Genomic DNA, 17,079 nt, shown 5'->3' with positions numbered 1-17,079 from the left:
AATTTCATGTTAAGAAATAAAACATAGGTCAAATTCATTGAAACATTGAGCAGCAAAATGCAAACTTAAGAATACTCTTCACATATAGCTTGCCAGTCTATTCAGTTTGGTTTTTTAAACATATTAAACAAAAAGCTGTATTTCTTTATGATACAAAAAGAATATCTCATTCCCAATATTCTATCTTGGGAATATATTTCTATTTTTCTCTAAGCCAAATAAACAAATTCAAAATACCAGCTGGCAGAATGTTTCATTGATGAGACGGCATGTCTTAACTATCCCTAGGCATCCACTAGAGTAAGTCCATCATGAAGGGCACGTTTCCACATGTAGTATGTGGAGCGTGCTGTTAAGGGAAAGTGAGCTCTGAACTCCTTGAATGTTGGAAAGGTCTGTGATGCAAAACGTTGCTGGAGAAACAGCTTGGCCTGGGCTTTGAACTGAGCTGTGGCAATCACATCCATCACAAACATGCTGCTATTGACGGTTTCAGGCATTTGATAACCTGGACTTGCAGTGCTGCAAGTCGGCATCTGCTCATCCTCAAGCACTTGAGAAAACTCTTCAGGGTGTGTGGAATGGAATTTAAGTTCTGCCTTTCTTTTCATCTCAGAAGAAGATGTGGGAGTTGGCTGCAAATTTTGGGAAGCCATTGTTAAGGGGAGGCAATGCTTTTTGGTCTCCTTGACACTTTTTTTCCTCCAAAACCAATAGGTTGCAGAAGAAATATTAGGATAACGCAAGCGAAACTTACAGAGAGGCATGTTCCATTGGCAAACACGTTTCCTGGCCAACTCACGAGCTTGCTTTTGCCAACTGTAGAGAGATTGCTTGGTGCCCATGAGAATTCGGGGCCCTGGATGTTGCCCATTGACCATCTTCACATTAGGCAGGTTTCCTGACTTTAGTGACAGATACAGATTCCTAGTCGGTTTCTGGATTACAGAAAGAGGTAGGGGAGGTTTAAAATTTGGATTCCCTTTGATGGCTTTTCTTCTCCAGTTATAATACGTTGATCTGGAGATGCCAGGAAAGCTACGTTTAAAGTTTCTATATGGCACAAGACTATTCATGGCAATGCATTTTTCTAGATAAGACTTGGCTCCTTGCATGGAAGTTCCATTTTTGGTATGATTCAGGAAATCGTTTGAGCTCTGGCCTCCTTCAGATGTTGATGCACCATCCGGACTAGTGTGAAGCTTGTACATTTGAGGATCCTTAGACAAGGCAACATCAGAAGAGGAAGAAACTTCACGGTTATTCACACTTTGCATCTCGTGCTTCCAGGCATAGTAGGTGGAGCGAGAAATTTCTGGGAACAACTGTCGGAAGTGTTGAAGAGGAATAGTGTTACCTTCCTGAAAACAGGATTGCAAGAAGTGTTTGGCTGCAAATCTGGCCGCTGCTTTCTGCCTATGCTCTCGTGACTGTCGTTTCCATCGATAGAAGGTGCTTTTGGTAATGCTGTATCTTTCACGTAGGTTAGAGTAAGTCACCTGGGGATCCTTGTTCAGCAACTCCAGTGTCTTCACAGGCTGAACCTGAGCTTCCGGAATGGATGCTGTGGGTTCCAGTTCTTCCAGACCCATGACAGGGACAAAGTACTGAGCTTCGAAAACCTGGGAAGAAATCTGCCTCCCTGACCACATGATGTGAAGTGTGGAGGTTTGCAAGTTACACGTTCTAGGTCGAATGAGTCGGTTGAAGTATGGCCGTATCTTAAGGTTGCTCATTGGGTAGATGGAATAAATGTTGCATTGTAGTACAGATGCCAGACCGTACAGATGCCACATGTTGACATAGCTGCCAATAAAGCAACTGGCTTTAATGTCAACATCAAAGATAGCCTCGATGGTAGCTATGGGTAATTTAGTCATCTGAGGAGATTTATCTGTACAAAGAGAATAACGAGCAGCTTGCAGCATCACCTTAGAATCAATCATGCCGTGGAAATAGTACTGCTTGTTAAGCAACATCTCCACAACTGTGCGGACTTGTAACTCCAGTGTTAAGCTAGTGTTACCCCACAACAACACACTTGCTGCCTCAAACAAGTGGTCCCCATTGCCTTTACAAATGAAAGGCAACATATTGCGAGGAGCATCTTCTGGGTAAAGACTTTTTGCTACACGGTCAACTTCCAGCTCCTCCTGGAACTGCCTCCCATAATAGCTGGGTAGTGAAAAAGAGGACAATATCATCTGACATTTCAAGGCTGCCTTAATTAATTGCTTTATCCCATCATATTCAGATGCCTTCTGGAGTTTCTGGAGCACGGACTGCAATAATTGTTGGCGTTGAATCATTCTGAAATATAGAAAAATTTGAAGAATTAGAATACCATGTTTTGCACAGATTTTCCCTTCATGGCTCCATGAAACTACTTAGAGAGACACAGTTATGCTGTTTTGTCTTGGCACATAACTATACTTCCTGAGCATATCAAAAAGCCATATATAATTAAACAGAAAGTCCAAGCTAAGAGATGTTTTCATTGAAAATGGTGCACAATCCTGTGGGTTAGAATACTGAATGAGACCTTATTCCTTAATAAATAGTCATAAGGCTGCACTATTGTTAATTTTGCATTGGACTGCATATTTTATAAAATTAAATTTAATCAAGTATGTACATTATCCCATGGTCTTATGCATTGTTAGCATATACCAAATTAAGCTCTAGTACGTATTATCCACCTGAACCTACTTAGCACACTTTGCCATTAAACTGAAGGATTAACACTTGAAAATATGATCAGTGTAACCTGCTAAAATTCACTGAAGAGCACAACAATGCTGAAAGATAAATGTATGCTTTCTAAATGAAGAAATACTCATTTTCTGAAGTTTACTTTTCATCATTTTAATGCTGCCCTTCAGTAACGTTTGCTCTTTAAAGGACAGATATTTGATTTAAAGGCAACTTGTTCATATGCTGTACTCTATCCAACAAAATCTCTCATCCTTCAATTGTCTGGGTTTTTTTTCCATTTGTCAAATATTTGCTTATATCCTTTAAAGAAAGAATTCTTTTTTTAAAAGATGTTGCATCCCTGTAGTTTTTATTCTTTCTAGCCAGCCAATGCATAGCAAGCATTGAAACTGCTGATTCAAAGGGCTCATATCTAGTAGGCTGAGAAAGGCTGAGATAATGCAGTAACAAATTATTTTGCCTTAATTTGTCATAAATAATTCAGCACAATAGTTCATTTGTGTTTACATTTTACAGATTTATGTTCTAAATATAACACTACCTGGACTATGAGAGTTAGCTATTGTACAATTTGGTTGGCTTTGCAAAGTAAATTTAAAAAAAACCAATATAATGCAAGATCTAAGAGACCTCTTCTGGTGATAAGATAACATTGCATTTCTATAGTGGCATTTAGGTAATTTACAAAGTGTTTTATAAAGTAAAAAATAAATTCAAGAATTACTGCAAGATGAAGACATTGTGGATATCACAAACACCTTGCAAAATTAGGAAATAAGTATTCCCTTCCACCAGGGAGGAGCCTTTCACTGAAAGCTCAGCATGGTGAAGATACAGAAGTGAAGTAAAATTGTGCTTCTGTTTTTCCTAGCTGAGATTGTTTCTTATTTTTTTTAAAAAAATCCTAACAGTATTTTGCAATAATCTGAGAAGGTAACAACATGGTTTCAGCCACCTCAGGGTCATATTGCTTGCAAACATTGCTTGCAAAATTCAGCACTTGTGGAAAATTCAGTTCTGAAAACACAAGACCGAAATACCATTCTTCACAAACACTGCAAATTATAAGCCTTTTCTCATACAATTTACAGGATGTAGCACTGAGTTATATGGTAAAAGTATAGTAAAGGTAAAGATTCCCCTCGTATGTGCTAGCTGTTACCGACTCTAGGGGGCGGTGCTCAGCTACATTTCAAAGCCGAAGAGCCAACTCTGTCCAAAGACGTCTCCATGGTCATGTGACTGGCATGACTACACGCCAAACGTGCACAGAATGCTGTTACCTTCCCTACCTACCTTTGCATTTTTATAGGCTTTCAAACTGCTAGTTTGGCAGAAGCTGGGACAAGTAATGGGAGCTCACTCTGTTATGCGGCACTAGAGATTCAAACCGCCGAACTGCCAACCTTTCTAATCAACAAGCTCAGCGTCTTAGCCACTGAGCACCTGCATCCAGACAGGTATAGTATGCCTCACTAAATTTGAACACTTCAACAATGGGCAATATTCATTGCAAAATATTGTATATCCTTTACCATTCTTGCCACAGGATGTATTTTCCTATTCACATCCCTGTAAGTGGGCAGACAGGAATAGCTAAAGCGAGGATGGAGAACAGATACACTGTCAGCGTTCCAAGTATCATGTAGAATAAAATCAGAGTCCAAGGCAGAACGATCCTTAAAGTTCCAATTTAATAAAGCAGACATCTTGGCATTATGCTATGAATCCCAATTCTGGAAATGATATCAAAATTCTACCCAGGTAAAAGTTCATGATCTAGTCCCCACACCAACAATCCATCACATGGTCCAATCTTCTTCTTCCACGCTGGCATCCACACCCAGCTGCTTCCGGTCAGGTGTAAAAGTGCGGAGACAAAAGATGACCTTGGCTTCTAGAAAAGAATGATAACAATACATTCCACAGTCCTACTCCTGTCTATTCCCCCCTCCCGTCAACTATACTAATAAAACAGCATAATGAAATAAGAGAAAGTGTGGCAGGCCAAAATTCTAAAAAGAATATAATTGCAGGCCTGACATACACATTCTCTCCCTTATATATCAATTTTAAAAGGCATAAATGGTTGCAAATCTATCATGGAAGCTCTTCTGAGTAGAAAAGAACCTGTGATGTCTTATTCACTTCTATCTCGTGTATGAAATTCAGCTTTCCACATCTAGTCTCCCAAAGTTCCACCATCCTAATTATATTTATTCAAAAATACATGTTTGAAAATTTGTTTTTCTTTCAACCTGAATTTTGCTGTTCATCATCTTTCACTGGTCTTCCCCTTACATAGTATATTTTATTACTGTACACTTTGCACATTGTACAGATCTTTTGTGTAGTACATAGTAGTATTTAGCTGAGCTGCACCATTCGTTTTCTAATAACTTAATCCTCCAGTAGACCTTAAAAACTGCTGATCTTAAAAACTGCTGATCTGTTTAGAAAAGTGAGAAAAGGGGATCTCAGTATCGACATATGTTTTCCTGACTTTTCACAAAAAGTGCAAGTCTTAATCTGCTACATTTTGCCATTCCAATCATCTGTATAATGAGATATTTTAAGCCTTACTGTACAGATAAAAAATATAGAACAAGATTTCACAGCTTCTGATTTCTTCTTCAGGAGAGCACTTTAAAAGAACATATAAAAAGTACAGGTGGTCTTTGACTTATAACAGTTCATTTTGTGACCGTTCAAACTTACAACAGCACTGAAAAGTGACTTATGCCCAGTTTTCACAGTTACGACTTTTGTAGCATCGCCATGATCATGTGATCAAATTTCAGATGTTTGGCAAGTGGCATGTATTTATGACTTCTGCAGTGTACTGGGATCATGTGTTGGGTTTCAAAAAAATTTACAACCTCTTCTGTAGGTGTGGGAGTGTAAGCGGGTGGGAGTGGCTTGCCAGCCATGTGACTGGGTGGGCGTGGCCAACTTGTAAAATGTGGTGAAACTCACTTAACAATGCTCTTGCTTAGCAACCAAAATGTTGGCTCAGAAACTCTGGCATTTGAAGCACGCAAAGTTACAAGACCCTTGCACCCCTAACCCTTTAGAAAAAACCCCCCAGGGGTATTCAAACTTGACAGCTTTAAGACTTGTGCACTTCAACTCCCAGAATTCCTCCTCTCGCTCTTCATCTTGATGATGTGCGGACAGGCAAGGGGAGGGAGCTGGAACCGGTTCTAAACGGCACTGTAGATTTGTGGAACCTCTTCTATAGAAGAGGTTAGAACTGGCAGGAACCCACCCCTGGATCATGTGATCCCCTTCTGACAAGCAAAGGTAATGGGGAAGCCAGATTCACTTAACCACCAGGTGATTAACTTATCAACTGCAGTGATTCATTTAACAACCGTTTCAAAAAGATCATAATAGGGCAAAACTCACTTAACAAATGTCTCAGTTAACGACAGAAATTCTGGGCCAATTGTGGTCTTAAGTTGAGAACTATATTCTTCTCTTAGGATGTCTAAAACCATCACTAAAACAGTGACAGAACCTTCTCAAAAATGTTAGGAAATGTTTATCTCAAACGAAAAAAAATCTTGTGAAAACAAACTGAGATAAACATAGCAGATGATATGGTGTCTTCATAATTTTTGAAATATACAGTCGCTTATACAATCCATTGCGTGAGTTAATGGAAGACCTTTGGCCTAAGTCTGAACCAGGAGTGTCAAACCTGATTTCATTGAGGGACACATCAGGGTTGTGTTTGACCTTAGAGGCTGGGGAGGGCATGCCCAGCTTGACGTCACTCGTGTTGGAGATGTCTGTGGTGGCCCGAGGGCTCTGCTGGTGAAAATGGGCTCAGTTTTCAGCCATGATGGCCTCCTGCCACCCTCTGCCAGTGAAAATGGAGCTCGTGGAAGTGCACGCGAGGGGGGGGCGCACACGAGCTCAGTTTTGCTGGTAGAGGCACTGCGCGCCAGTCCTTTGCTTTTCCAAGGGCAGCCCCGCAGGCCAGATCTAAGCACCCTGTGGGCTGGATCTCCGGTGCGCACTTCTCTGTCCCAAAGTAGGATTGAGTGGGGGGGGAGCAGGGGGGAGGTGAGAGGTAGAAGTCCAGCTGGCTTTCGTTTGGCATGGGGAAGAGCCAATACCACCTCCATGGCCTACCCGCTGCTCTGGCAGTGCCTTGCGCAGCACAGCAAAAGCGCACTTCACAATGGGGGAGACTGGATCCCCTCCTCCTCCTGGAGCCCCACTTGTTCCTGGCAGCACTCTCTCTCTCCCTCCCTCTCTCTCTCTCTCTCTCTCTCTCAAAGGTGGGCAGCTACCTCCGGGTTTGCTCTCTGCAAGGGGAATGAGAAGGAGATAGACAGAAAAAGAGAAAGAAATATATGAGAGAAAGAGAAATGAGAGAGAAAAAGGAGGAGAGAAAGAGGAAGAGAGAGAGAAAAAGAAAGAGAAAGATTGATGAGGGAGAGGGAAACATAGAAAAGAGAGATAGAGGGAGATAGAGAAAAAGAATAATGAGAGGGAGACTGAGATAGAGAGAAAGAGAAAAAAAGAGAGGGATGAGAGAGAGAGAGAGAGGAGAAAGAGAGAGGAGAGGGGGAAGGGATGAGAGTGGGAGAAAGGGAGAGAGAATGAGAGAGAGATAAATGAGAGAGGGATGAGAGGGAGCGGGGGATAGAGAAAAAAGATGTGAGGGGGAGGGAGATAGAGAAAAAGAGAAAGAGATGAGAGAGAGAGATGAGAGGGAAATTGAGAGAGAGAAAGAGAGATGAGAGAGAGAAAGAGAGATGAGAGGGAGGGAGGGAGGGAGGGAGAGATGAGAGAGGTAGAAAGGGAGAGAGAGGGAGATACCTATTTCCCATAGAAAACACAGAGAGCCACAAAACCTGGGTAGGCATGGCTGGGGTGGTCATATGACTGCGTGGGAGTGTGTGATGTCAAGTTGGCCACGCCCACCCAGGTTTTGTGGCTCCCAGTGTTTTGTTTTCTGTGAGAATCAGGCCCAAGTGGCTCTTTGAGTGTTTAAGGTTGCAGATCCCATCCTTCTGTAATTAAAAGTACTGCCATAGTTCTCAAAAACACAACTGTGGTATATTTCTAGCTTTAGTTCCATATATTAAGATCACCAAGCTGAGAGGAATTGCTAACACTTTGAAAGATAGGCTCAAGATCCAGAAGGACTTTGCCCTTGACAGACTTGAACACTGGGCCCTAAGTAGTAAGATAAGTAGTAAGATGCAGTTCAGTGGTGAAAAAAGTAAGATCCTGGACTTAGGCACAAAAAAACTAATGCATAGATACAGAACAGGTGGTACCAAGCTCAGTAATATTAACTTTGAGAGAGGTCAAAGTAGAACACCACTTAGGTAAGAGCCAGCAATGTGCTGCCAAAAAGGCTAAAGCTGTCCTAGGTTCAATCAACAGAGAGGTAGCATCAAGAGAATGAGAAGTGATAGTACTGTGAGACCACACATGGAATACTGCATCCAGTTCTGGTCACCACAATACAAAAAAGATGCTCAGTGTGCAAAGAGGAGCAATAAAGGCAATAAAGGGACTGAAGGGCAAATCATATGATGAATGCTTGAAGGAGCTAGGTATGTCTATTGAAGGGAAGGATTTGGGCTGCATAAAGAAGAGATTGACTTTTCTCTAAGGCATCAAAGGGCAGAACAAGAAATAATGAATGGAAGCTTATTAAAGAGAGATCCAGGCTAGAAGTAAGGAGAAATGTTCTGATAGTGAGAATAGTTAAGCAATGCAACCTGAGCTTGCATTCTGGGATTATGGATGCTCCATCACTGGTGGTTTTCAAAAATAAATTGGACAATCAATTGACTGGAATAGTATAAGGCTCCTATCTGGAGCAGAAGGTTGGACTAAAAGACCTCCAAGGTCCGTTCCAGCCCTGTAATTCTATGAAAAGGATCCATATATCTTGTCTGTATGACTGTATTGCTTGAAAAATAATACTATTTAAAATATATCAATATTATTGTGTCTATTTGGAGATTGGATTGCCAATGAGATCTATCAACCAGACATGGACACTATAGTGCAACAATAGTCAGGTATGTATCAGTGAAGTTGCAATCACCTCAAATTATTATTTTTTTAATAATTTCTAGTGTGATGGCAGCAATATCACTTGTTGCAAAGAAACAAAGCATCTGAAAGCATGTGAAAGATTATATCATACTAATTTTATTAGTCTTAAAATTCCAAATAAGCTCTTCATTATATTTGCGTAGCTTTTGTTGCTTAGCTTGAAAAAAAAATGAACAGGTTGATACTAGTATCATGGAATAAAAACCAAGGAGAATAGTTTTTGAATAAAGTACATCTCAGCTAGTAATAATTATTAATTATATATACGTACATACGTACGTACGTACGTGCATGCATGCATGCATACATACATACATACATACATACATACATACATACATACATACATATATATATATATATATATATATATATATATATATATATATATATAGTGTACAAATATTCACTGTGCTTGTGCTTACTGCTGAAATGGCATCCAATATCAGTCAATATTGAGTAATGGAATAAGGCAACTTTCTATTTATATTATCTAAATTTTCAAGATAAACACATTTCTCAGAAATTCTACATTATTAATTCATTGAAATACAGGACATGGATATTCCTTTAGGAAAACTAAATACCCACACCCATATCCTACCACCATGCACAAGTACTACCACCATGCACAAACTATTTTATTATTTTCAATACAGTTTACGCAAATAATAGCTTGTTCATGGCGGTAGTACTTCATAGGATATGGGTGTGGATAGTTGGTTTTCTTAAAGGAATATCCATGTCCTGTATTTCAATCCTAACTCGGCACTCTAGTTTCATTATTAGCATAAAATGAGTGGCCCTTTTATTTTTTAAACCAAAGTTAGGGCTTACTGTGGAGTAAGCTCTAACTTTGGTTTTAAAAAAATGTAGTTACAATTTTGCATTCATAAGTTTCCCAAAACTTTGAAACTACTGAATCAAACTTGCATGCAGACCAAACATTATTACGCATTAAATCAAGTGCAGAAAATAAAAATTAAAAGCTAAATTATCGGGGGGGGGGGACGTTATTCTGGAGTCAGTCGAATTATAAGACTCTCGCGTTTCCGTAAGACCCAGGTAAGCGTTCGGGTTTGGAATTCAAAGTAAGAGAAAACCTTTCGCCAACACCACCAAAAAAACTAAACAAAAAAAAACCCAAACCTAAATCGCAGCCAAGGCCTTGGAAATGGCACTTTCTATGCCCCCGTCGCAATCCAAGAGCAACGTTTAAATAAGGTCACGAACGACGAGCCAGGTATGAAATAAAGCCGGGCTTCCCTCTGCCGGCAATGCTCCCTCGCTCCGATCTAGGGCAAGGCGGGGAAACCTGAAGCGGGACCTTTTAAAAAGATGGAGGGGGAGTAACAGAAACTAACCTGAGAATGAATTTGATGAGCTCCTGATCAACCCAATGTAAAACAGAGGTGGAGGGGAGGGGAAGGCAAGCAAAGAGATCCGCCATCCTTGAAACCAGCGCCGTTTCCAAAATTACAAAAGGCCCATGGGAATGAATTAATTGCTCGGCGTTCTTACGAAAAGAGCTCTGGTTTCAAGAGACAGCGAAGCAGGCTAGCTCCATCCCGCAAGAGGGCAGCCAGAAGCCCTACGAATTTGCTTTAAGACATTCTCTTGAAACAAAGGCGTCGGCGGCTGCACATGGAGGGAGAATTTAAAAAGAGAATAAATGAAGGTTGGACTAGCAAGGCAAACCCCATGGAGGCCAATTTGAAGGAAAACTTCCTTAATGTGGCTTTCTTTTCCAAGGCCACAGGACTAATTCAGCAGCGCACAATCTTTTTAACTCAGCTGTAAAGCCTAAGGGCTTCAAATTGCAACTCTACTCCTTACTAAGGACCGTAACTAAGGAGTTGCAACTTGAACCACCTAATCCCCATTCCTTTCCATTTTCCTTGACTTTGACTCGAGTTTGTACTGGTTGTGGTCCTAGAGTCCTCAAGCTCAACTCGGTTTTATGGAGGTTTAAGCCACGTTCCCTCAAGAAACCGGTTTGTAAACGTTAGAAGTTTCTTCCAACTCACCTTTACTTGTTGGGCAAGCCAATCAGTTCTAAGCTGCTGCTGCTGCTCCTTCGTTGCCTTGGTCTCACTGCAAGGCTGTTTCCTGGGCACTTAAATTCTGAGTCAGGAGGCACAGCAATCTCCACCTTCCCAACTGTGTCCCACATCCATACTAGAACTGGTTTCAGATCTGGAGTGAACCAATTGGAGTGGCTGCTTTAGGTGTGTAAAAAAGGCTTAGCTCCACCCCTTCCCCAAAGGAAATTGTTCATTCCCAAGTACTCTTGCATCCAACATGAAAGGAGCAGAGCAAATTCTGGGGTCATTTCCAAAGCTAAAGTGATCCTTGCTGTTGTCTAAGATACTCTTCTTAAAGAGACAAGGATCTTTAATATTAATGAATTATCATTACTTTCCAAACTTGATTAAGGAAACACTAAGGTTAGGCTAGGGGGAGAAAGCCAAAATATATAGTGAGGAATGAACTCAGATAAAAATTAATTCTGGCCGTTGGAGGAATAATTTTGAGGCAAATTGATGAGAATTTCTATAATTGCCTAGAAAAAGGCAATTATATTATTTCTATAACTGCCTAGAAAAAGGAAAAACAAACGACTAGAATCCTTATTGTATGAATTTTAGTTTAGCACACATAGGTACTAGAAATGTTGAATGTAAACACAAATGCTGAAACTACATAAGGAAAAATTAGTGGCATTTTATTCACACACACACACACACACACCTTCAATTAACCAAAAAATTTAATCAATGAAGCCTGGGTTTTAAAAGGTCCGTGTTTGCATATTTTTTTTAAGTAAAAAGAAAATGGGGAGCAAATGTAACTTGTAACAAATGTAAGCAAATGTAACTGCATTCCATTGCTTTCACAGCAATGCAGGATATATCTTCTACTTTGTGCTAAAGAGGTGGCCTGATTAATAGTGGGAGGAGGTCACTTTTATCCCCCAAATGTTTTGCCTTATAAATAAAGATCAGCTTCAGTAGCTTAAATTATGCCTGGTAAACGATGAGCAACTGGAGTATGTCTTTCAATACTGGTATCATAGAATCCCTATTCCCTAGCTGCTGCTTTTTACCCTGATTGCAATTTCTGGATAGTTTTTAGTGGTACCCTAAATAGAGCCCATAGTAAGTATCAAGATAGGATGTAACCAGATCCTGGATAAGTATTGCCAAATCTAACTGGCTCAGAAGGTTTGCAGGTGGCATAATAGTTTTAATTGTGCAAAAGCCACTCCGTGTCGCTGTCGATTCAGCTATTATAAATCAAGTGAAAACTGAGCTTCAACAAGCGCTCCTAAATTGTAGAGTGTTCTTTCAGGTGAACGCATCTATATTTCAATCTTAACATCTGAGTCTTTTTTCTCAATTACCTCCATTTTGTCTGGATTTGATTTGTTTGTTCTCTATAAACATGATGACTGTTGAAACATTGTTGAACATTCAACATCAGTCTAGAATATGATTGGTTTCTTAGGGCTAGATGGTGAGAAACAGTAGGATTGCATATCATGAATATTTTGATGCCAATTCCAAAACTTTGGACAAACCACTCTAAAGATTTCACAAAGGATGTTGAATGAGAATAAGGCAAGACTCTTGGGAGCACAATAAATAATAAACTACTTGCCCAACAGTAGTTCCCAAACATTGTTTTCTAGGCATGGCCTGACAGTTGCCAAAACCATTGGAAAAATAGTGCCCTCAGGACCTAGTTCCATGAGATTGTCCAGAGAAATACTGTGAATGGTGTCAACTGAAACTCACCAAAACTCTAGGAAAATCATCAGCCTCTGTCTGTCACCAGGTCCCAAGGGTGCTTTTTCTAAAAGGCAACTGGACTTTCTTGTTTGTTTGTTTTTCTTTGAAAATGTTTTGCTTTTCATCCAAGAAACTTGGGTAAGAAGCAAAACATTTTCAAAGAAAAATGCATTTTGGAAAAAGGACCATTGGGTCAACCATGATCTGGATGATTGAGAATATCCATAGATGTCCATCATCAAGGTCATCAAAACAGCCTTAGTGTTGTATTCTGAGGGAAATTTGTCCAAATAATTCATATTCTCCATCTGTGTCTAAAACTGGAAGGTCATCACATCCTTAGTTACCTTTCTTGAAGATTAAATGTTTAAAATTGGCCTATAATTGTAAAGTTTTTCAATAGAATTTTACTGTAGCCTTGGGTGGGGAGGGAACACTTCTTATCTGTAAGAAAACTCTGGTCTCTTCCCTTAACCATGAATTAAATCCTGGAGGGTTTATTAGCCATCATTTCTTGATACATTTATAGGATTAAACCCTAGATTTTAAAACAATCTCTAATTAATGTTCATTCATTGTGTATATCTGGCTGGGGAATTCTGTAAATTAAGATCAACACTTCTTTAAGTTCACAAGGTTGAGAAATATATGGCTTATTGGATAGAAGGTAATTCCTAGTTGAACTTGACTGATTCTGAAAGTCAGGTCAGCAGGTCAGATCTGATAGCACTTGGATGCTATCCAAGAAGTAATCCAGTGATTAATTCTACGGCTATATAAATGAACTTGATTTTTTTTTAAATGGAAAAAGGCGACAGCAAGCCACTTTGTATTTTTGCCAAGAAGAATGTAATTATCCATATCATATATATGATATATGATGCTTCTTATTTGTTATTTTAGATTCTTCATCCTGCCTTTATTATTTGCATAAAGTATGCAAAGTGATAAACATACCTCTTTTCTCCTCTTATTTTCCCACAACAACCCTGTGAGGTAAAGTGGACTGAGACATAGGTCACTTGTCCTAAGTGTCCCAGGCAGCTTTCATGCCTAAAACCAGGCTAGAACTCACAATCTCCTGGTTTCTAACCAGATGCCTTAACCACTAGACCAAATGAAATATATTACAACTGAAATGTTTGCATACAAAAAGTCAAACTCATCATTAGTGAGCTTTTGAAAGTAAGATTACTTGACAACTATTTTATATGAGATGTTAAGTTGAAAAGTTCAGCTAATGAATGTTAATACATTATAGTATTACTCCAACTCAAAATGGATTTACATTTTGAATATTTAGATATAGGCTGTTGTAATCATGTTCTGCATTAATTCCAAAGTCCAGTTTCTGGTCATCTAATATTATGACTGTTTCAAGCCCATAACACAGAAAGCTAAAAACATGGGTGTTAGGCGAATAGCATATCATACAAATCAGTTTTTAATTTGTACAGTCTCAGGTGTCACGAAAACACCACATATCTCATATATGTTTCTCAGTAGTAAGTCTCATGGTGCTCAGTTAAATTCATTTCCATATCAATAGTATAAAAGAACCTCCTGATTCTACATATATGCTTAATGTATTTATGGAGAATCTCTATAAATTCAAATAATAAATTTGTTTCCCAGCACAATCTTTAGAGAAAGAACTCTATTTCAGTGAAACTATAATTTTCTTTCAGTGTCAGACAGATTATGGTTGAGTCAATATCCATACAGCAGATCAAGCTTTAAATTGAATTAATGCCTCCAATGTAAGCAACATCCTTTTCCTATGTCTGGACAATTAAATCAGTCAATTGTTTACTTTGATATGATAGAAACAAATAGACAGGACAGTCAGTCTTTCCCTTTATGAAACAGAAGGTTGCTGATAGATAAACTGTAAACTGCTAAATTCTATTCTTACCAGATCACTGATGAACCATCTGCTGAGAGCATCTTGAGATGTTTTAAGCTTTTGCAACTGAAAATAATCTTCAGCGTATGGGCAGATCATCTGCGTCTTGTATGAAAACATGCAAAGAACAGAATCTTCAGAAAGGTGCAATTTAATTGCATCACTACTGAGCTATTTATAATAGAAGTTGTAGAACTATGATTAGTGACATGAATATTATCAAGCTGTTGATAGTAATGAATCTACGTTTCATAAATATTTGTAGTTTAGGGTGTTCTTCTGGACCTATAGTGTCTTTGGATCCCCAATTGAGCATAACCATTTTTCAGTTGTGAAGTGTGGAGAAGTAAGCACACCAATGGAGACTTGCAAATTACAGCATAAGTATTGTGTCAATAATTAAACTGAAGCACCAGAAAGAGGAGTAAATACAGTACACCAACTCCTTATGGCAAGGGTGTCCAAACTTGGGAACTTTAAGACTTGTGGACTTCAACTCCCAGAATTCCCCAGCCAGCCTTAAAGTTCCCAAGTTTGGACACCCCTGCCTTACAATGTAGTGCCACATTGCAATAGGAAGAGTCCTGGAATCCAGAAATTTATGAGATTAGTCAGACTGTTTTACAAGCATTATTGATGTTTGTTGTCTTATATCAACTGTGTTGCCATTTATGTGGTAATGGGTAAAATAGGTGGAATGCAGGAATAAAGGGCTATTAGATTGCAAGATAAAATGCAAAAATAGCATAGCAGACTAAAGGTCATGATAACCTATTTTTCACAAAAAGTGATACCAACTCTCTATTTTCATCTTCACTTTAGTCAATTAAAGGATCAATTATTCCCTATAATATATGGATCTTCTTTAATAACTTGTCAAATTGAGTATGCAAAATTCTGCCAAGCTGTAGAATTTTTTCTTCTATTTACTATATGGAGAAGAAAATGAATTGAGAAACAGGGTAGGAAGTGACATTTTGTCATGCGTAGTTTATGGATTTAAACATGTGTCATTGCAGTGGCCTTGGGTTCAAGAAAAACAAAGCAACTTCTATAAGAGCAGGGAATGGTTATTCATTCCAACCTATTGTTACCTAAGGAGATATGGACAAATTGAAGAGGTCAAAGTCCGGCTTGAACTGCTCCAGTTATTTATGGCTAAAGATAAATTAGATTATCCAGCTTATCTGTACTTCAATGAAAACTAAAAGAAAAGACTAAACAGATTTCTAGAAGGTGTAAATCTTGGAAAGGATGAGAGCAATGTATACCTTATGAAATATAATAAAGAAGTAAAAGTATTAACTGAATTTCAGTAAACCTTTCCTGACAACAAAGATAATTTGAGTTTTGGAAAGATTGATTATCCGAAGAGATGCAACGAGTTAGCAGCAGGATTCCACTGTGTTTATAGTTAGAGTGAAACAATGCATTTGTAGCCCCCACACACCAAATTATTCCTGAATTGCTAGTAAACTCATACAGGAATCCTGGGGATTCCATAGTTCATTCTTAAATAGTAAAATTTTAGTTCTCTTATTGCAGAGAAATGTTTGGAAATAGAATGGCGAAAGCTCTGAAGCATAGAAACTGAAAACTAAAAGTAATGATTAGCTTGATTTAATACAGGTAGTTCCTTGATTTACAACCATGATGGAGCCCAACATTTCTGTTGCTAAGTGTTCTATTTGTTAAGGGAATTTTGCCCCGTTTTACGACCTTTCTTGCCACAGTTGTTAAGTGAATCACTACAGTTATTAAGTTAATCACACGATTGTAAAGTGAATTTGTCTTCCTCGTTGACTTTGCTTATCAGAATGTTGCAAAAGGTGATCACATGACCCCAGGACACTGCAACCATCATGGGCCATGTGACCATGGGGATGTTGCAATGGTCGTAAGTGAGAAATATGGTCATAACTTAACTTTTTTTCACTGTAACTTTGAATGGTCACTAAATAAACTTTTATAAGTCGAAGACTATCTGTAAATCTGTGCAAATGAATTTTCTGGAGAGTTAAATCTGCAATGAAAGCTGGAAGGACAAAATATGGAAATAAAAATGCACAGAATTATAACTGAATATATAAATAAAATGATTGCTGATTCAGTGACCAAATACATTTAATCCAGCTCGTAAATGAAAATGAGGTACAAATCATGTTACATAGTTTCATTCTAAATATTATTTCCAACCTGCCCTCTGATTTAAAAATAAATGCTTCTGCATTTCAGACATCTCTATTATTGATGGCCATGTTGTGTTTCTTATGGACAGAAAAGTTTGATGTAGATCACAGAGCTACTGGCTTAAGCCAAAAACCTCTGATAATGTCATATACTGCATTAAGCTATGCCTTCCTTAATTATGGTTGATTGAATAAGCCATAATTGGGTTAGTTTACCTAATATACTAATTGCATAAGCAATAAGCCGACATCAAGGGATTCACATTATAGTTGTGAATATATACAAATGAACTCACTATGCATTATATCCACTTTCTCTTTTCCAGAACACACAAACATACCACTGCATGTTTGACTCAACTTCTTCATGTTGCCAACCCATGATTGA

At 38.7% G+C, this 17,079-nt stretch overlaps 1 protein-coding gene across 1 annotated transcript; it reads right to left on the bottom strand.

Moving 5' to 3' along the window:
• Positions 1–284: 284 nt before the first annotated feature.
• Positions 285–2,310, bottom strand: VRTN (vertebrae development associated). The gene has a single exon (XM_014059219.2). It carries the CDS (start codon positions 2,307–2,309, stop codon positions 285–287), a length of 2,025 nt encoding a protein of 674 aa, XP_013914694.2. The 5' UTR covers position 2,310.
• Positions 2,311–17,079: the final 14,769 nt, after the last annotated feature.

The sequence above is a fragment of the Thamnophis sirtalis genome, unplaced genomic scaffold, assembly GCF_051295495.1.
Source record: "Thamnophis sirtalis isolate CommonGarterSnake01/CBP01778 unplaced genomic scaffold, rThaSir2_p1.2 scaffold_1, whole genome shotgun sequence".
In the NCBI taxonomy this organism is placed as follows: Eukaryota; Metazoa; Chordata; class Lepidosauria; order Squamata; family Natricidae; genus Thamnophis; species Thamnophis sirtalis.
The sequence above is the reverse complement of the archived record's forward strand: the minus strand, read 5'-3'. Positions and strand labels throughout refer to the sequence as shown.

Bases quoted from the DNA above. Each gene is read 5' to 3' on its own strand.
- VRTN (XM_014059219.2), bottom strand. From the start codon at position 2,309: ATGATTCAACGCCAACAATTATTGCAGTCCGTGCTCCAGAAACTCCAG.